At 40.2% G+C, this 21,547-nt stretch overlaps 1 protein-coding gene across 3 annotated transcripts in view; it reads left to right on the forward strand.

Annotated features, from left to right (window-relative positions):
• SLC25A13 (solute carrier family 25 member 13) overlaps positions 1 to 21,547 on the forward strand; it is a 200,423-nt gene that overhangs the window by 126,426 nt on the left and 52,450 nt on the right. For 2 of the 3 annotated variants that reach the window (XM_032760934.2, XM_058424494.1), the window contains 6 exons: positions 1,681 to 1,819; positions 3,211 to 3,304; positions 3,518 to 3,602; positions 7,871 to 7,958; positions 8,451 to 8,609; positions 21,417 to 21,469. In XM_032760934.2, the coding sequence (XP_032616825.1) occupies positions 1,681 to 1,819; positions 3,211 to 3,304; positions 3,518 to 3,602; positions 7,871 to 7,958; positions 8,451 to 8,609; positions 21,417 to 21,469 (618 nt within the window). The remainder of the gene's footprint in view (positions 1 to 1,680; positions 1,820 to 3,210; positions 3,305 to 3,517; positions 3,603 to 7,870; positions 7,959 to 8,450; positions 8,610 to 21,416; positions 21,470 to 21,547) is intronic. The other variant, XM_032760937.2, reaches the window with a different exon arrangement.

A 21,547-nucleotide genomic window follows, 5' to 3' on the forward strand; every position in this document is an offset into this window, starting at 1 on the left:
ACATTTTAATGTGATCACATACATTACTAAATTCAAACAAAGAGTGTGTTTTGGCTAGTTTTAGTGGGTAGGTTAATTTGTTGTCTGGGTAATATGGAATATCTTCAAGAAATATATTAACTTTTTAAAGATAAAAGGAAAAACAGATTTGTGATCTCATGTTAATTTTGCTTTAGATTTTGAACTATATCAAGTGCTGATTTTTGCTAATCATCTTAGATGCTCTAAGGCAAAAAAAAAAAAAAATAGTGCACATGTATATCATTTGTTAGAGTAGTTAGCACAACAGAAACTCCAAACCTTAGATTCTCTTTCACCATGTATGTGTCGAGGCCACAGAGGTACATGTGACAGCAGAGCCCTGCAGTTGTGTTTCATGGAGCCTCCCTCCTCCTGGTGTCAGCTGCTGTCCTTCCCTCATGGGCCCTGGGGATGTCCTGCAACATTCTGTGGTGGTGGTTCTTAAGCCCTGCTCGTGGAGCACCAGAATCACCACTAAAAACTATTAAAACTACAGATTCTGAGATCTCTTCTAGGCCTATCATACACCATCTATAGGCGATGAGGTCTTAGAATCTAATTTTGTAAAGCTTCTGGGTGATTTTGGTAATAACTCAGTTTTAGGACCAATACCCAGTGGTAACTCTTCTTTTGTTAATCCCAGAGAGAATACTGTTTTCACCATCATCTGAGTTTCCCACAATGCTTACCATAGGCAGGAACTCAGAGTAGTCTTTCAGTTTCCTTTCTTCCCCTGAGTGCTTAGTTCTAGAGACATGGCATTCCGACAAGGCCTTTCCCATTCTGGCACTGTGTTAATCTAACTCCTTTTCTTGGGCGCCCCCTTCTCTACTCCATACTAAACTTTCATGTCAGCTATTTTAAATGATTACTAAGTGAAGATTTATGTGGTTGTTACCTTGTAAAGAAGTGCTTTCCTAATAAAAATATTTTGCCTTGTTAGGGAAGGATAGAATTTGAAACTCCAAACTGAAGTCTCATTCATAATGGACATTCTGTGTGTTTCCCTTGTCCCCTGTGAAGAAATATGGTTTCTTAAAAATTCTGAATATCAGAATTTTTACTAGTCTTAACCCCCCATGAAAGTATATGGCATCTCATAATTTTACCATAATATGCTTGTTTGCTAGAAATCCCACCAATGTAAAGTCTGTACCTAAATGATTATTTATTACTGGTTATAAGTAACTTGACAAGTCTTGATATTAATGTTACATTGACCACTTTTCATAGTATGTTTGCATTGATATAATACAGTTTTTCATGTGTAAGCACACACGTGTGCATATGTACTTATAGTTTTGCATGTTTAAGCCTTTAAGATTTGCTCATTAGATGAAATAAACCAACTTATAAAACATTTCCAATTGAAATTTGAACTCTAAATTACTACTAGTCCTGTTATAATCCTACACATGTATTTATTTAGTTTTCTAGGAGTTGTGTACAGAGAGTACAAGTTCTGGTCATGATTAGTTGCAGTTGCTTCTAAAAATCATTTATAGTTTTTTTTAATGCAAAAGAAAAATACTTATAGTTAATTTCTTCTTGTACATGCATTTTTGATTACTTTCAAACTAGTATTAGATGTATGTACTTCTGAATCATCTATAAATCTTTTGTATATTTTTCTTCTCTCTTGTTTTCAATTTATTTGAGGCTGCTGGAGGTACCACATCCCATCAAGTTAGTTTCTCCTATTTTAATGGATTTAATTCGCTCCTTAACAACATGGAACTCATTAGAAAGATCTACAGCACTCTGGCTGGCACCAGGAAAGATGTTGAAGTGACTAAGGGTGAGTGAGAATATATCTGAATTCTTGCCTGCAAGTATTGTGGTGTATTATTATTAGGGTGAAGAAGGCAACTAGTACTTTATTATTTTTCTGTCCCATTGACACATATTAACCATATGATAACATGTGTGTTTTTCATCCTTTGATCAGACAAACAAAACAATCTTCACCAAGTTTTAAACAAACTGGGCCTGGCTTGGTGACTCATGCCTGACATCCCAGCACTTTGGGAGGCCGAGGTGGGTGGATCACCTGAGATCAGGAGTTCAAGACCAGCCTGGCCAACAGAGTGAAACCCCGTCTCTACTAAAAATACAAACATTAGCCAGTGTGGTGGTGGGCACCTGTAATCCCAGCTACTCAGGAGGCTGAGGCAGAAGAATCGCTTGAACCTGGGAGGCGAAGGTTGCAGTGAGCCGAGATCACGCCACTGCACTCTAGCGTGGGCAACAAGAGCGAAATGCCATCCCAAAAATAAATAAATAAATAAACTGAAGACAGCCTTTGAATAAGGAAAACATGTAAAGTTTCTTAAATATTTTCAAATCTTGCTGCAACTTGAGCTAAATTGGCAACCTCTAAGGAAGCCTTCAGATGTATATGAGGAATTCCATAAAGTTGTATTGGTGACAGTGTAAGTTGATCTGTAGGCTTGGAAAAGGATATTATCAGCATTGTAATGGGATTAAGAAAAGAAATCAGAGCCGGTGCGGTGGCTCCCGCCTGTAATCCCAGCACTTTGGGAGGCCGAGACAGGCAGATCTCCAATCCTGGCTTAACACGGTGAAACCCTGTCCCTACTAAAAATATATATATATAAAAATTAGCAGGGTGTGGTGGCACACACCTGTAGTTCCAGCTCCTTGGGAGGCTGAGGCAGGGGAATCACTTGAACCCAAGAGTCGGAGGTTATAGTGAACTGAGATCGCACCACTGCCCTCCAGCCTGGGCAACAGAGCAAGACTCTGTCTCAAAAAAAAATATCAGAATTCCCTTAGGAATTCCACAGCTTAATTAATATAACCACCTAAATTAATATAATTAATAATCCTAATTTAACCAGTTAATTAGATTAATATAACTTCCCCTCCTAGGACCTATGCATATGAAGTTTCATATATGATACCTTATTTTCTCTGATTGGCAATTTGAATAACATCAGATGACATCAAGCTTTTAAACTGTATGTTCAAGAACATATTCTGCACACGCTTTCCAAATGAATGCAAGAACTGCAAAAATTCTTACCTTATTTGGATTGACTTGAATTCTACAGCTGATGATAATAATAAAGTGTTGTGATATTCACTCATTCCAGTGCCTTGAGTTAATGCTGAATTTAGTGGCTATTTCTTCTTGAATCTTTCCCTTTTAACTTTTCTTCCATACAGAGGAGTTTGTTCTGGCAGCTCAGAAATTTGGTCAGGTTACACCCATGGAAGTTGACATCTTGTTTCAGTTAGCAGATTTATATGAGCCAAGGGGGTAAGTTGGCTTTTTTTTTTTTTTTTTGAATTAGCTTAATAAAAGGAGGTTAGGAGTTGGGGGTAAGAGGAGGGCAGCAATCAGGAGAAAAAGAAGCCAAACTGAAGGCTATACTGAAATATGAGAAATGAAAAAAGGAGTGTTTTTAAATTTTATAATGTAAATTGTAATAAATTGGTATATTTGTTGCTTGTGTTTGTTTTTCCCCTACAGACGTATGACCTTAGCAGACATTGAACGGATTGCTCCTCTGGAAGAGGGAACTCTGCCCTTTAACTTGGCTGAGGCCCAGAGGCAGGTGAGCAAAGAGGAGCAAACTTGCATTCTGGTGTTTCCCTAGCAGTATACCCCAACCCTGTTCCACTTGCAGTTGTCTTTGTGGCATTGGTATCTGACTTAACCATTTTTCTGTTTTGCACCAAAAATCTCAATAAATGTTAAAGGCTGTAAAGAGAAACTGCTTAGAAATGGTGTGATAAACAGATATTTGGCATTTGCTCATTTCTTGCTAAGGTGGAGTGATTTCCTAACTGCACCAGAAGCCTAACGCTCTGAAAACATGAAGGAGGTCTTTCCTCCTTCCTTCTTGAAGTCTCATGTTGAGAGATGTAGCGAAGGAATCCCGTGTTGGTGTCACCGTGCCTGTCGGCAGCTGCATGTTGCTAAATGAAAGCCGTCTTTGCTCTGTGGAGCAGCCCTTCATCAGCGCATCGTCTAACTGCCATGCCTTCCGTTTTTCTGAATATCAAAATGAGATAATTTTGTTTAGTCTGGAGTTACAGTTTAAAGGCTTTCAGACCTATTTTCTCTGTGAAAGGATTCATAAGTTATGTGGAAACAATTTTAGGAATGCTAAATTTTATTTTATGGTTAACAGAAACCAAACTCTTGAAGTCGTGGGAGTCAGAAACTTAAGACATGGAACCTCCTCCTTTAACTCTTACCCAGCTTTCTGTAGATCAGGATTAGAGAAGAAAAGCCTTCATAGCATGTGTTAGTAAAATAAATGGTATTTGTAAAATAAATCCACTCACAGGCGAGTGTCGTTTTTAGAAAAATTTCTCCTTTTAGGCAGAGCCATCTCTGAATCCTGTGAGACTTCATAGTTTCTGGCATAGAGCTCTGGGTTTATACAGAGACGCCAGTGTGACCATAATGGGTTGCTGCGGGCTACACTTTTAGGACTGTCAGACCTTGAGCCAGGGCCCCCTTCCTTTAGCTCTTTCCCACCCAAATGTAGCGGTGAGTTTTGTGTGCAGCGTGCAAGTCAAAGTAGTGGGTGTGTGCTCAGTAAATTCTAACGAGCACCTCTGGAAAACCAGCTGGCCTTGCTTAAAAGAGGAAGCCGATTTCTCTGAGTGTAGGAGAAAGAACTATAATCACGTGTAGAGGTGGAAGCAACACTGCTCTCCCTTCCCTTTGATTTTTAACACTGCTTAGGAGATGATTATCTCTTCGTCTGTATGCCACCAGCTATTGTAGAAATTTGGGGATTAAGAGAAGCAGAGAAGTTTTTTTTAGATCCCTCCTACTCTTCAGCTGGCAGCGGCTTCCCACAATTTTTCCTTTATGCTCTTTGCAGCTTCTGAGAGTTTATGATGGGTGCTTGTTAATACTGGCCATAAAGGGTTAGACCAGATTGATGAGATTTATAGCAGGAAATGATTGGCTGCCGCTTAGAGGTTTAGAGCAATTCACAATGGCCTTACCTGGAATAGGCTTTTTACTGCATGAACCCTAGGGCCCGACAAATTCAAGCAAGGGAGGTCATCCACCTGTGTGGGCACAGCGCTGCCTGTCCAGCACTGTGCAGCACTTGTAGCATTTATCCTGTACAGAGGAGTGAAGGAGCAGAGTTTTGTCTCATTTCAAGAACATGCTACAGTGCTGGCTTTGGAAAAGTTAAATAAAAGTCTGGGATTTCATTTGTTTTTTAGGAGAGGAATTAATGGTGGTAGATCCCTCCTCCCCCGCCTATAATTTTCAGAGTATTTTCACTCATTATTTTGATGCCAGAACGTTTCTAAGTATTGCATATTTATATCCCTGTAAATAAAATATTGCTTCTCTTTTGGATGCATCTGTCAAAATGAAAGTACTGTTGATTTCCATCTATATAGGCCTACAGTTGGAAACAACTCATAGAATTTGCAGAAGAAATGTTTTGTATCTTAAAGAGGCATATTTCTATGTAAAGCTATTTTCAGTTAAGTGACTTTGAAGGAGATTCCAAATGATCTCATTGTATTAGAATTGTGCTACATTGACAGCAACTAAAATTCAGTGGGTTGATAGCTGGGGTTGCTGATTATTTTCATTGTTCACTGATTTTAATTATCATGGATTCTGAAAAACAAATTTTATTGAATGTATGTATTCATTCAACAGGTATTTATTAAGCACTGACTATATGTCACCCTCATTTGACAACTCTCTGTGACATAAAATTACTGTTTTATTTATGCAGACAGAGAAGTGCAACACTCTGAAATGTTCTGGTATCAAAAACACTATAAGGATAATAGGTCAAAAGAACCAGAAAACAATGACTGACTGACCTGAAGTATGAATTTAGAAAAGATGGGCAAAAAAAGAGAAAAAGTAACAATCAACTGTAATACAGCCACCTAGTTTTAGCTACTGTAAATGTTTTGAGTATCTCTGGGTGGTAGGGAGGCAAAATGTTAGTATTAATTTTATATGCATATATATGTAAACATCTTACAAGCATTTTTAATAAAAAGTGACATCATTTTGTATATAGTCTTAAAAATTGTTTTTAAAAAAATTACCAGGAAATATGTCAAACATTTAAATAGGTAAAAAGAATCATATGACAAATACCTATCTACCTACCATGCTCTTTTTAGCCTGTGTTTTCTTTTATAATTCCTTGTGAACATTTAATATCAGATATTCTTTTACAGTATCATTTTGAATGATAGGCTTTTGTTTTAAAGTTATTATTTTTAAAGGCTATAGTCCTCCATTATTGGACATTTAGAATATTTCCCAAATTTTTGCTCTTTTTGTTTAAAGAGCAAAAATTTGGGAAATAATCGAAATTTCCAATAAGTACTACAAATGTTTTTTAAGTGCTACAATCTTGTAGCTTGTTGCATGCATGATTATCTTCTATCCTAACTTTTTTCTTTTTGAGACGGAGTCTCACTCCTCTTGCCCAGGCTGGAGTGCAGTGGCGCGATCTTGGCTCACTGCAACCTCCGCCTCCCAGGTTCAAGCGATTCTCCTGCCTCAGCCTCCCAAGTAGCTGAGATTACAGGCATGTGCCACCACATCTGGCTAATTTTTTATTTTTAGTAGGGACAGGGTTTCTCCATGGTGATCAGGCTGGTCTCGAACTCCTGACCTCAAGTGATCCACCCTCCTCGGCCTCCCAAAGTGCTGGGATTACAGGTGTGAGCCACTGCGCCCAGCCTATTCTAACTTCAGAGGTTATGTACATTTTAAGGGTTTGGGTGTATATTACTAAACATCTCTCTATTTATACTTGCTTTAATGGCAAATTTGAGAAGGCTTGTTATCAACTTTTGCCAGGCTGGGTATTGCCACTTAAAACAAAAACAAAAATACATACAAACCAAAAACCTGCCAATTTGATGAAAAATGATGTCTCATTGATGTTTTTATTTGTTTTATTTACTTTATTTTATTTTATTTTTTTTGAGACAGAGTCTCTGTTGCCCAGGCTGGAGTGCAGTGGCACAATCTCGGCTCACTGCAAGCTTCACCTCGTGCGTTCATGCCATTCTCCTGCCTCAGCTTTCCAAGTAGCTGGGACTACAGGTGCCTGCTACCACACCCAGCTAATTTTTTTTTTTTTTTTTCTATTTTTAGTAGAGACGGGGTTTCACCATGTTAGCCAGGATGGTCTCCATCTCATGACCTCGTGATCCACCCACCTCAGCCTCCCAAAGTGCTGGGATTACAGGCATGAGCCACCACACCCAGCCTATTTTTATTTTTGAGATAGAGTATTGCTCTGTTGCCCAGGCTGGAATGCAGTGGCGTGATCTCAGCTCACTGCAACCTCTGCCCCCTGGGCTCAAGTGATTCTCCCTCCTCAGCCTGAGTAGCTGAGACTACAGGCACATGCCACCATGCTGGGCTAATTTTTGTGTTATTTTATAGAGATGGGCTTTCACCATGTTACCCAGGCTGGTCTCGAACTCCTGCGCTCAGGTGATCCGCCCGCCTCGGCCTCCCAAAGTGCTGGGATTACAGGCGTGAGCCACCGTGCCTGGCCTCAGTGATGTTTTTAAGTGTGCGTTTTTTTTAATGAGAATTTGAAAATAGGCTTATAACATCATTTTTGTCAAAGGATGGTTTTGATTATATTGAAATTTGATTTTAAACATTAATAGCACTAAACTTTTTATTAATAAGAACTTATGAAATCCATTCCTACTTTTTTCCTTGACATTTTAGTTGTATCATGGATTTAGAACCCAGTGAATAATGTTTAAAATTAATGTATGCTCATTTTTGTTTTATCTTGTTTTCTATCACCTGTTTTCCTGCTCTCTGATTCCTGTGCATGCAAAGCAGAAGGCCTCAGGCGATTCAGCTCGACCAGTTCTTCTACAAGTTGCAGAGTCGGCCTACAGGTTTGGTCTGGGTTCTGTTGCTGGAGGTTAGTCATGGATGAGAGCAAAATTTTCACTTTTATTATTCCTATTATCTTTCTCTGATTTTCCATCTTGAAATGTTAAAGGACAAAGTCTTCTCTCATCTTTCCCAATGCCAGTTATTAGTCTCTACCTATGAAGTAGGGCAAGAGCAAAGGGAACTCTTTTTCCCATACCTGCATGTGATCAGGGACTTACAAGTGGCATTTTCCTCTTATCTGCAGATCAGGCCTTCCAAAGAGAGGTTACTAATGAGGTTGGGCTGTAGCAATGTGCCTTAATTTAAAATATCTGTGACATCCTTTTATTAGGGAATACTTGAATGAAAACCCTCAATTGTTTATTAAAGATATAAGAAAGGTAGTACTGTTTTAAAATCTGTATTTAAAATTCAAAACACATTTCTTTTCTCAGTCTTTTCCTTGACTTTAACTACCTTCTCCTTTCTTCTGACCTATCTTACTTTCTTCTGAGATAATGATGTTGTTTAATTTTAGCTGTTGGAGCCACTGCTGTGTATCCTATCGATCTTGTAAAAACTCGAATGCAGAACCAACGATCAACTGGCTCTTTTGTGGGAGAACTCATGTATAAAAACAGCTTTGACTGTTTTAAGAAAGTGCTACGCTATGAAGGCTTCTTTGGACTGTATAGAGGTTAGTGCCACACGCTCAATACCTGTTAGGTAAAATAATATTCAGAGGTTTGGTTTCTCATCTTAGTGCCTGACATGAATTAGCAAGACTGCATTAAAATGGAAATACAGCAGATTTTCAGTTATCCATGCTAATGGGAGTAGGCTAGAGGCATCTAGGGCTTGGCTAATCAAAACAGCCCATAATCTGAAAGTTATTTATAGTGCTCTGTTGTATGTTTTATTTCTTAAAATAATAAATTATTTTTATAAGCATCTTCCGTGAATTTTTGAAAGGCTCACATTGTTTGCATCCTTGAAGTACTCTATTCTCCAGTTAACAGGGAAAGGTATTCTGGGGCCAGGACAAAGCCTACTCAGGATTCATGATTTTCCTGGAATATACCACAAAAAAGATAACCAAGGGTTCAGTGGAGCTCTCTTTTGCTGCTTCATCCTGAATTAAAGTTGCCCCTTTTCTTCATCTGATTCTCAACCCAGTGGAGTTGATTCACACACCCCTCTAGCCAAGGTTTCCCCCAACTGAGACAGCCTGAAACAGGTAATCCTTCTGTCTCCACCTTTTTCTTTAACCATCTAAGGTTCATTAAGCAATGGAAGTAGTAGCAGAGAGTATGTCATCACTGATGGAAAGGATCCCACAGACCCTGACTGCTTTTCCACTGGCATTGGCCAAAGGAGACCTCTCAACTGTTCTTTTGGTGATTGCCTTCTACGAGAAGGAAAAAGTGTTTCTGCATCAGTTAAAATACAGTATCACAAGGCAGTTCAAGCTCAGCTGCTTTATAATTTGGCAGCTGCAAAGCTGGCAGGGTCGTCCCTCCTCTCCCCTACTAGTGCTCTCTCTCGATGAAGAAAACAGTATTTAGTACTCTGCTGAGGTGGACAGTGAAACTGGCAGACATGGAAACCTGTGCCTCTGGGCCTCTTCTGCCATCTGCTGACTCTAGTCTTCAAATTAATTACCCCAGTTAAAAAAAAAAAAAACAAAAAGGATAAACCTATCTTGAAACCTCTCACCTTAGAAGCAGAAAGTTTCAAACTCCAGAGAAGTTCCATTTTGCAGGTCCTATTGTGTAGGTAGATAGCCCCCATCAAAGGCCTTTTGATCTTTGCTCTGCCCTCTTTTCCTTATCCCCTGCCTCTTCTTACAATTTGGAAGGTCTTTGACCTCAGGTGATTGATGATGACCCTTTCAGGGTCACTGCCTTCTATTTGAAATACTTTTCTTCCCTGATGACAACAACTTTGCAAATGAAATGGCTTCCAAGTAGTACAAGGTTAATGTCACAGTTCCTATTTTGCAGTGAGTCAGGCAAAATTGACCCCCTTACCTGTCCATATGGGTGGTTTTTGGAAGGGAAATCACTTGAGTGTCAGGTCTGGGCAGACATCTGAGCATTGCTTCATAATTACTTTTTGGGCTTTCCCTGCTATTAGATTCAATGTCAAGGGTGCCTTTAGAATTGTAAGAACGCTTCCCAACACTGCTCAGTGTCTTTAATTTGCTTAAGTTGATTTTTTATTTTGAGTCCCTTTTTCTCGATCTTTGACCATACCTGGCAGGTCTGATTTTTGGTTACATCTATATTTCCCTTTTGCAACCTGTACTGTTGGCAACTAGAAGTGTGCCTGAGTACTGAGTGCTGAGCTAATGTGAGCTATGCAAAGAGGCTTCCACTCTTGCCGTTTTCAGTTCTTTTATCTGTAAGATGGGAGTGACTGCTTTTAACTTCTCAGGGAAGGAGTAGTAAGTCAATATATTAGTTACAGACAGAGGCTCACTGTAAACACCCAAGTGGCAGCTCTTCACCATTTTCCTGGTTTAAAAATGGCCATTTATCTTTGGGTGCCCCGACCCTAAGGGCAAGAGACAGAGCTGTCTGTCAGGATGACGAGTAGAGTGTGAATATAAGATTATTTCTAGGAGTCACCTGTGTGCATTTCTTCCTGATGTCTTTTCTAGTAAACCATTTTAAAACAAAAGATTTACTGTAAATTTTTGTTTAATCCCATTCCATAATTTGGATCATCTTGAGAGCAAAGAGATGACTGACAGTTCAGGTTAAAATAATAATGATACATAACTTTGCCCTGAAAATGATTTGTTCCTATTCTTGATTGGTCAAAGATCAGTTCTCTTTGGTTTCTTGTACATCATCAATAATTAATAATTGTATATAACTGCATATTTGTAAGTGCTTATTGGGTAAGAGAGAGATCAGATGAAAATGTAGGTAACTCATGGGAAACCATTGTTGTTAATTTAAAAAATTACAATATAAGTAAAAAAGACCTGACATATTTCTGAGACTCAGTATTATCACCTTTATGTACAAAGTCAAATTATGAAATACCTATATGTGATTCTTTTTACATTTCTCATAAAATGTAACTTTATTTTAAAATTATATTATTCCAGAGGAAAACTGTTACTTTTAAATTAGGAAAATATAGTATTGCTGCTATTAATGCTTTCACCTAGCAATATTTGAGAAGGTATCAGAGTACATCTTTAATTTATACATGTTTTGAAATATTAAGCATAGTTTTTAGTATTACAGAATTTTGCTCAACATGTAATTTTTCTCTATCAAGGCCTATGTAATTGCTTATATTTCCTGAATGGGATAATTTGGGAATGTTGCAGTCGTAAGATCTCTCTCCTACTTTAAAATTACCTTTGTGTCTACTTCGAAAAAAAGTTGGCATCTGGCCTCAAAGAAGGTGTTTTTGTAGCATGCGATGTTATTATGAGGTTAATAAATATCTCTTTTTCTTATAACAAGAATATCAGAAGCTGTTTTTGCATTTAAAAGCCTTTCCCTGTGGCGTTAGAATGAAGGTTATTTTAAAAGAACTCTTGTAGTGCTCCACCGCAACTTGTTTTGTTCTTTGCCTCCCCCGCAGCTGGCTACATCAGAACAGTTGTGGAAGTTGCTTGGTAGTCATCAGAGAGTGCCTAGCAGTGCTCTTCAATAGAAATGTGCCTCAGAGAGTCATGAGAGGTGTGAATTGGTTAATTCCTGCTCTCCATGTATTGGTATAACTCCCTGTTTTCTTTATTTCCAAGAGCCTCTCTCCTATTTTTGTGTAAGTTTTAGTTGCTGGAAAAGAGCTCGTTAAAAATCCCATGAGTCTGGCTCTGCAAACCTTCTCTGCAATGCAAACTACTTTTTTCCTAACAAGAAAATGGCGAATTTTCCTATTTTTTTTTTGTTGTTGTTGTTGTTATTTCTGAAAATCCAACCCCCAGGCCAAGCCTGTCTGTATTAAGGGAAATCACACCTGAGATAATCCAGGTCTTCCTGAAGTCACTTGCAAAATTCTTTCTCTGTTTCCTCCCCAGTCTTCAGAGTGATTTAATGTGCTCAGGTATTTGAAATCCTTAATGAATTACCTGACAACTTGCATGGTTTGAATGACCGGCATAACCAAATGAGTCAGTCATTGGCCTGCTATAGATGTGGCATATTAAAGAACAACAGTTGATTGGGTAATCATCCATAATTAAATGCTCTTAATGTTCCAGGAATAAATAATTTCTGTTTTTAAACTTTGTTGCAGTCTTCTCCCTCAGATGTTTCAGGTGATGAAATGAGCAGCCTTAGACACTGGAAAATGTTTTGGGAGAATGTTGGGGAAAAAGATGTGTTAAGAGAAATACGGCCAGGTACAGTGGTTCACGCCTGTAATCCCAGCACTTTGGGAGACCGAGGCGGGTGGATCACCTGAGGTCAGGAGTTCAAGACTAGCCTGGCCAACATGGCCAAACTCCTTCTCTACTAAAAGTACAAAAATTGGCTGGGCATAGTGGCGGGCCTGTAATCCCAGCTACAGGGTGAGGCAGGGGAGAATCGCTTGAACCCAGGAGGATGCAGTGATCTGAGATCGTGCCATTGCACTCCCACCTGGGAGACAAGAGTGAAACTCTGTCTCAATTTAAAAAAAAAGAGAGAGAGAAATCAGGGTCTATCAGAAGTACTTCTTAGAGGAAGATTTTTGTTTCTATTGATGGGAGAAACCCTAAAGAAAATCTCTCAGAAAGAGTAATTAGATCATTTTATGAATTAAACTTAATTTAGAGCAGTGCTTAACCTTTGAGGAAACTGGCAAAAAAAAAAAACAAAAAAAAACATTTTTTAATCAGCCCATTGATCCAAGCTTGCAGAGTTGTAAATATTTCTATTTCAAGTTGTCTGTGCAGTACAAAGCAGTCATCTTCCATCCTGGAATGTTCTCAAGGTGACATCTAGAGGATGTTGTGGTGATATCTCAGGGAGTTATTGATACTTTTATATTGCAGAGGGAAGTTTTGGCAGGCAGCTAGTTTAAGCCAGGTCCCTTATCGTTGATGGTAGTATAAAAGGGAGTATCCAAATTCTTTAGACTCACAGTGAGATTCTTCATTCTTGCATAATTCATGTGGATAAAATAAACTTTAAAATTCTGGCACCAAAATAAAGTGATTGAAATTTCCATGACTGTTTTGCATTACTTAAGAACACATGCATCTTGGAACAAACCACAGTTAATCTGTGAACCACACTCATGTCCATCCATGTCCACCAAAACTTTTAATGATTGCAAAATGGATAGGTTTGAGTCTTTATTTTCTTGGCCAATTTCTGCACATTTTCATTTAGAGCATTAAGTTATAAAAAGATCAGAAGACATGTATTTGGTTATAGGAAGCCACATAAGAATGAGCAGAAGATTTCAACAGATCATGTGTTGGGTTAGCCAACCTCCAGATATCTACAGTGAGCTAACTTTAGTGAGCACAAGGCATTGTAATCTGAGACTAAGATGACACCCACTGGATCTAAGGTGGATGAGAGAATTGTTAGAGGCTTGAGAGTGCTACAGTAACAACTGATGACCTTAGAAAATTGGAAAAATATGGCAAAAAGATAGATGTGTAGGTATCTTAGAGAAGAGGTTAATGAGTGAATTAGTTCCACACCCCAAGAATGATAATTTATAACCAGCTACTGTTGCTGAGACTAAAACAAGGGAGATAGATTAAACTTCAGTAGGAGGGAAATAGTTTAGATGAAGAAAAGATAACCAGGGTCTTGAACCTTCTCATGTACTACGGTGAAAAACTGCAGGAGTATCTGATCGTTTTCCCCAATTCTCTTTACTTCTAGAAAGCCCCAGAATAGAGGAGTTGAGGAACTGATTTTTTTCTAGACCATAATCATAATCACTGATTTTATGTTTTAACACTTTGTCTCCCAAAGGCATCCTGAGCCATAGCTAAGATAACAGACAGTGCTTGAAATTTTGCGTGTAAAACATTTAACCTAGATAAACTGGCATGTAAATCTTCATTTCTGCGTTTGTCCCTGGCTATTTCCCCAGCTCCACTGTACAGCCACCTTGGGGTAGCAGCCCAAAGAGCCTGTCAGACTTGGGTTGTAATGAAGGCTTTGAAAGGGGATAGTGTAGTTGGGAAGGTGGAAATGCCTCATGCCTAGGGGCAATCTGAGTCAAAAGCAGACAGACAAATGAGGAGGAGGAGGGAGGAAAGAATGCTTGAGCAAGTGAAGAGAGAAGGGCATGGCAACAGGAGCAGGAATAAAAGCTCTAAGGCAGGGCACACAAAGTGCTGATAGCTGCAGAATGAAGGTTAATCTGATGTTGAAAGCAAAGGGGTTTCTCAGGGAAGATGGGGACAAGTGTTCTGGTTTCAATAGTGAGGTCAGAAGGGTAAGAATTTGACATCGGAGGGGTTGCCACCAGGTGGAAACTAGATAACACAACAGTGTGCTGGCTGTGGCTTCAGCTACAGGAATAGGGTGTCTTCTGGATTAATTTTTCCTGCCAAAGTTTACTGCTCATCTCTGCCCTGAATACCTTCTACCCTCTGTTAGATGCTCTCAGCTGTCTTTCTCCGGGTTGGGCTGGTCCCTGTCCCAGTTCTATGCGAGATAGAACTAGTAACTACTGCCTTAGTTACCAAGTTTCTTCCTTGGTAGTAGCCCCTCCACCTCTGTGGTCCTGCTAGCGTTGCCCAGCGTGGTCCTTTGGCACCCTGGCCACTCTGGGTTACAGTAGCCGCTCAGCCTGGCTTCAGCCCACTCCTGACCCTGCGCCTTCTTCCCAGTGTATTCTTGCTCTCACTGGTGCACCAGGTTATAACCTACAGCTTGGCTCTGACATTCAGTGCCTTCGAGGTTTTAAGGAGTCTAATATTCACCATCTGTAGAGACAGGGGAAGCATGATGTGGATGCCTGCTACATGGGTACCATCCTTTTGTTGTGTAAAAGGGTCAGTCGGGGCAGGGTGCTGGCCCAGCCTGAGCTGAGGCCTAGAGAAAAGTTTCAGAACAGTCTAGTCGGGAAGAAATGCCTTTCCAGGGCAGAGGAGGAAGTTGGAGCAATAAGTCTGTTAGAGGAAACTGGATACCGCAGAGAATTAAGGAGCACGGAGCCCTAATTTGACAGTACTGGCAGGCCTGAATTCCACTCTGAGTGCTACTACATAGTCGCTCAGAAGTTAGTGACTTGAAACAAGCTGCTTAGCCTCTCTGGATTCCAGTTTCCATGAAGGAGGAAGAGGAAGAATAAGTGATAGTGATGATGAAGGTCAACAACAACAACAACAAAAATCCATTTCTATAGTCTTTACTGCCTGTACTTGGTACTGGTCTGAGGATTTTGTGAGTATTAACTCATTTCATCTTCACGGCTGCCCCGTGAAAATGGCATCATGATTATTCCCATTTTACAGATGTGGAAACTAAGATACAAAGATATTAGGTAACTCGTCCACAATTACACAGCTAACAAATAGCAAAGTCAGAATTGAAGCTCAGCAGCCTGGCCCCAGACCCCATGTTCCTAATCACTTGGCTCTTTTGTCACCTGGTAGAAATTACATTGTGGAAAGTTGCTTGTCAGCAGAGGTTAAGGATCATTTAAGTTTTTAACTAAAATATTTTATTTCAGCTTAATAACATAGTTGAAATGTGTTGTTTTGTCTGTGCTACTACTTTACCTTGCCCAAAGTATACAGGGCCTCTGGACACTTTCAGACCACATGTGCTGTCACTGCTTGGGGACAGCTGTTCTAAGATAGGCGTAATGTCATGGGCACAGCATGATACTCCTTAACTAATGGTGGACCATGAACATGATTCAGGCTGAATTGCCTCTTGCAAACAAAAGAAATCAGGGCTATGTATTGAAAAGATAGGTAGAAAGAAGCATTATGTCTTTTGGAATACATAATGTATGAGGTAAATAGTATCTGGTTCTTTGTACACTTATTCATAAAATTACCAAAATAAACCAATAGATAGTAATTAGCACCCTTGTTTTGCCAATGGGGAACCTAGAATTCAAAGAATAACTACCTAAGATCACTCAGTGTGAAAGATGCACAGACCTAGGATTCTAGCCCAGGTCTGTCCACCTCCAAAGCCCATGCCCTAGGTTGTTCATTTTGCTGCCAGCCCATTGGAAATAGCCTAAAATCAGTTTAAATTAGGCCAGCAATATTAATGAGTTTCTTTCATAATCCCTTCCAACCCTGAAATTCCAGTTGTATTTCTAACAGGTTCTTAAGAATAGCATGCTAGCCCTCTAGTTGAACACAGTGGGCCCAGGAACCTCTTTTGGGGATGTCCTATGAAGCTTGAGTTGGAGACCCCTGATCTGGGCTTGGTCCCCACACCTCCAGCTCCTTGATTTGCACAAGGGACTGGATTCAGAGGGGATAGTGTGATTTATATCTCCAACCCATGAAATGTGAAGACAAAATACTACATTAATACTGTACCCTGTAAATCTTTTCTCGCATTAGCAGCCTTCTGGTAGAGTCGAGTTGCCAAGGAAGCATTACCATATGTGCTGATGGAGCTGAACTAAAAGGAGAAGATTGGAAAACTAACCACACTAATAAATTTCATTTGAGGCAGTTGGAAGATGGACTGCTGTTTTGACAAATTAGAAACAACACACACATCCATTCTCTGTTTCAAATGGTTAAAGAGAATTTCCAAGACCCAACAGAAACATCTTATATTAGAAACCTGATTTTTCTGCTGAGTTACCCAGATGTCAGATATATACGCACTTTGGACTTAAATGTGGTTGCGATGAAGTGCCTCACCTAGACTCCCTGCTTTAGGCATTACTGGACCATGCTACCTCTCCTCCCTCTGAGGTCAAGGTACAAGGAGGGAGTTTGGAATTCCCACCTCTTTGACTTTTCATTGTTTCACAGATCATGACCTTCTTACAAAGAGCATTTACCCAAGACTAATGTTTTCAAGGCCCACATCTGTAGTGGGCCTCAGATTATAATCCAGTCACCTTCATTTTCCTGTTTAACCAGAGAAGATAGTCACTACAAGAATGGTTCTTATCAACAGCTTCCGTGAGTGCCAGCATCTGGCCTAGGTCTTAGGAATGGATTTGTGCTTTGGTTTTATTCCAAGTTGAAATTAATCTTTTAATATAAGGAAGCTCGGGGCCTCTAATGTATTACTTTAAACTCCTAGTTTCTCTAACTGCCTCAGGTCTCTGCTCTTGCAAACTATCCTTCACCTGCCCCTAGAACTTTTTACTTTTTGAACTTTACTTTTTACCCTAAAAGCCACCCCATGCATCTACAGAATTTGATGCATGCTCCTTAGTGGGCCTGGGAGAGAAGTTGTGCAGCGTACCAGGTAAGATCGCAGGCTGGAGTCGGACAACCTGGGTTGAACCCCGTTCCCCCATCAAACAGCTGAGCCACCACCATGGGCAGCTCCCTTAAAGTCGGCCTCAGTTTCTTCTTCAGTTGCTGTTTATAAAACAAAAGCCACTGTCTAAGTAAGGTGTTGTGTGGATTAAATGTGTTCATTCACATAAAACACACAGAGTAGTATGTGGATGTAGCAAGTGCTCCCCAAATATTGGCTGTTGTCATTATCACTACTATTAATAATAGTGTTATTTATTATCTGGTCTTCTGTGATCCAAGCACAGCCTCCAGTGCCCTGACTCCATGCCATGGCCATAAGATGTTGGTGCCTTTGCACACCAACTGTTTCCTCTGCCTGGGTCACCTTGCCCTCCATTCTGCTCATTGTCTTATCCTTCCAGGGAACCTCTGCTCATCCTTGAAGTCCCAAGGCAAATATCTCCTCTTCTTTGATGTTTTTTCCCCTCCTGCAGGCAGAAGAACTGGTTCTCTCCACTGGGTTCTCATAGTCCTGTGATGCCCCTGGGGTCTGGTATGCAGCACCTGCTGTTGTTAGGTGTTTTGTCCCCCATCTGGCAGGTGGAGACAACTAGCATTCCCTTTCCCTCTAAACTCTGAATTTCTTAAGGGGGAGGCACCAGTCTCACTGTGTTCATCCCAGTTCCTCTCAGTACCAGGCACACAGAGAAGGCATTTGGTAAATGTTTGCTGAACAAATAGCTACTTGTTGCCTTCTTTGTAGTCCTAAATACAGGGTTTTCCCTTTTGTTTTTTGCCGTTCACAATGCATTACTAAATTTATGGTGAGAAGGATAAATTTCAGTAGTTTGAAAGGCTGGCTGAAGTGATTGTATCTAACACTGTAGTCATTAGGCTCTGTGGCCTGTTTTTTTATTAGTCGCTTAAAAAGACTGTCACAGGATAGTTATGGAGACAAGAGTTCATCATTTAAATCACAGTGCTTTCAACCCATCCACAATTTTGGTCTACAATTTAATGATGAGAAAAATACATCTAGCAAGTAAATATTTAACTAAACATTTTGGTACTTGACGTGAATACAGGGAGAAAGATGAAAATTTCAAATGTAAAGAGAGTTTAAACAGGTGTATGCCCACATATTACTAGTAGAAATTAATGTTTTACTTTTATTCGGTAATAACCAAGCCTTCTCTTATTATGGATATCTTACTGAAAGATCAGTGAGTAAGTGTCATGAGTATAGTTTAGGAGAGAATGCCTGCTTTGGATAAGAATGCTTGCTTTGCCCAAATGGTTGCATATTCCCGTTTTTTCTCATATGCTGCCTCAGCTCATTTAGATTCTAAAGAGCACAGCCCCACTCAAGCTAGCAAGAGCTTAGGGGAGCTTTTGATAAACATTCACGCAAGAGAGAAAGAAGGTAGAAATCTCAGGGATCCAAGAGCAGGAGGTGCATTGGAGCCTGGCCTCAGTGGGACCCGAAGGTGATGGGGACAGGCGCTCCCACCTGTGTGCCTTTCATGGGCTATGTGCATTCTCTTTTTAGAGTCTCCATTCCTTTTGCTCCACATTCTCATCTGTCCACCAGTGCACTTCCTCTGCTTATTCATGGTTTCTGCTTCCTTGTGACATTAGCACACACATGGCTTCCAGTTGGCTGCTTTCCTTGCTCCACCCATGACATCTTTTCATCCTGTTGCTTCTGTGCTAACTTGTCCCCTCGTCTCTAAAGACTGTCAGTCATCCTCCTGGGGAAGGCATCGTAATTGGCGAGCTCCATTTTTGGTAGCAGGCTCAGGTTGCTGAACTCTTGATTTGCATATCTTTTAGGTGTTTTTACATTGTCCAGTCAGCTGTGACCCTGGGGATGAAGCAGGCTTAGATATTATAGTTGCTTAGTGAAGGGCTGCAAACTCAGGCCAGGTGAGATGGCTCACACCTGTAATCCCAACATGTTGGAAAGCCTAGGCAGGAGGATTGCTTGAGGCCAGGAATCTGAGACTGGTCTGGGCAACATAATAAGGGCTTGTCTCTTTGTTAAAAATAAAAAATGAGAAAAAACAAAAAGAAGCATTGCAAACTCAAATGCTGATAGGATCTAGGCAGGTTATATAAGTGAACAAATGCAGCTGGGTGTGAGATTCAGATACACATTTGCATATTAACACAGAGTTGAGTGGTGTATAAAGATACAGATTTTTTTAGTAAGATGGCTAAAGCTTCTATCCCAGTCTCACCACTTACCAGCTAGGTAACTTGGAACAAATTACTTTATCTCTCTATGCCTTGGTTTCCTCTCTATAGAGTGGTTATGAAGATTAAATGAGTTAATAAAGTTTGTAACATGGTACCTGGCATGTAATAAACATGATGCACTTTTAAAGAAAATTTTCATTAACATCACCATCCTTATCCTTGTTTAATTCCACAATGAAGGACTTTCTCCCATTTTTCCAAAAACATGAAGCTGTATTCATCTTTTTAGTTTTCCCCCTTTATAAGGCTATGAGCAAAGAAAAAATTTTATCAATTGTGACGGTATCAGTAGAGCAATAAAAATAGAAACTAGAGGCCGGGCACAGTGGCTCACGCCTGTAATCCCGGCACTTTGGGAGGCCGAGGCAGGCGGATCACGAGGTCAGGAGATGGATACCATCCTGGCTAACATGGTGAAACCCTATCTCTACTAAAAATACAAAACATTAGCCGGGCGTGGTGGCGGGTGCCTATAGTCCCAGCTACTCGGGAGGCTGAGGCAGGAGAATGGCATGAACCCAGGAGATGTAGCTGGCAGTGAGCCCGAGATCATGCCACTGCACTGTAGCCTGGGCAAAAGAGTGAGACTCTGTCAAAAAAAAAAAAAAAAAATTCAAAATGGCACTTGTCCTCGTTGAGGTACAGGCCTCAAAGCAGGGTGGGCACCACCTTGCATGGTTTCTGTCTGAAGGATGGAGCCTCATGCAATAGAGCAGATGGCTTGGATGTCAGAAGGAGGCCCGGGGTCAGTCAGTTTGGTCAGAACTGAGCCTATGAACTGACTGTTAGGTCAGTGTGTTCATTGATCTTTTTTTTTTTTTTTTTTTTTTTTTTTTGAGGCAGAGTCTCACTCCATTGCCCGGTCTGGAGTGCAGTGGTGCAATCTCGGCTCACTGCAACCTCCACCTCCTGGGTTCAAGCAATTCTCCTGTCTTGGCCTCCCAACTAGCTGGGACTACAGGTGCCTGCCACCACACCCAGCTAATTTTTGTATTTTTAGTAGAGACAGGGTTTCACCTTGTTGGTCAGGCTGGTCTCGAACTCCTGACCTCAGGGTGATCCACCCTCCTCAGCCTCCCAAAGTGTTGGGATTACAGGCATTAGCCACCGTGCCTGGCCTCATTGATCTTTCTTACTAGGGGGTCAAATTATGTTTGAAACTTTTTGTTACTCAATAAAACACACCTATAGGTTGGATACATACGGCATTCAAGCTAGTGACCTCTCAGGCTGCTCCTTTAGGAAGAGAGTGTGGGCAGGGCTGGTCCCTCAGAAGAGGCTGTGAGTGGACCTTCTTACATAGATAAATTAGAAAATTGTACTTCCAATGAAGAATAGTACCATGAACCTCTCTGAAAGTATGACACAGGGTGCAACATGCTCCTACCCTCAGGGTTAGCTTGTTGTGTGTTTCCAAGAAAAAACAATTGTGATTTAAATTTTTTTTCTTTAAGAAGAACAAATGAAAATGATGACATTTTTTAGTTCAGATACGTAGCTCCACTAAATGTTCTAACTGCCTTCCCCAAAATTGGTCCTTGATTTAGAAAATCAAATGGTCCACTGATTTAGAAGGCAGAAGGGAAGGAGCAGACTTTGGGGGAATAATGAGATTTCCTATATCACTAATACTGTTGATTTACCCAATGTGCAAACGATCCAGAATGTGAGATGGAATGTACTTGGGCCTGATGCGGCTGTTAGAAGTTAGTACTTAAACATTCCATTTCAAATATTCTCATTAAGGGTAATAGCAGAAAATTGCAGCAGAGATTAAGCAGTTTTTAAGTAGTAATCCCCTCTGTAGAACTGTTGATTTGTTTAGTTAATGCTAATTTATTTAATATACTTCTACTTTTTGTTGATTTTTAGGTCTGTTGCCACAGTTATTGGGAGTTGCCCCAGAGAAGGCCATAAAACTTACAGTAAGTCTTTTGAGTTGGTGCTTCTTATTAAGGGATTTTGTACATACTCAAGAATCTAGCAGGTATTCTTATAGGAAA

Source organism: Hylobates moloch, unplaced genomic scaffold (genome assembly GCF_009828535.3).
Source record: "Hylobates moloch isolate HMO894 unplaced genomic scaffold, HMol_V3 SCAFFOLD_1, whole genome shotgun sequence".
Classification (NCBI taxonomy): domain Eukaryota; kingdom Metazoa; phylum Chordata; class Mammalia; order Primates; family Hylobatidae; genus Hylobates; species Hylobates moloch.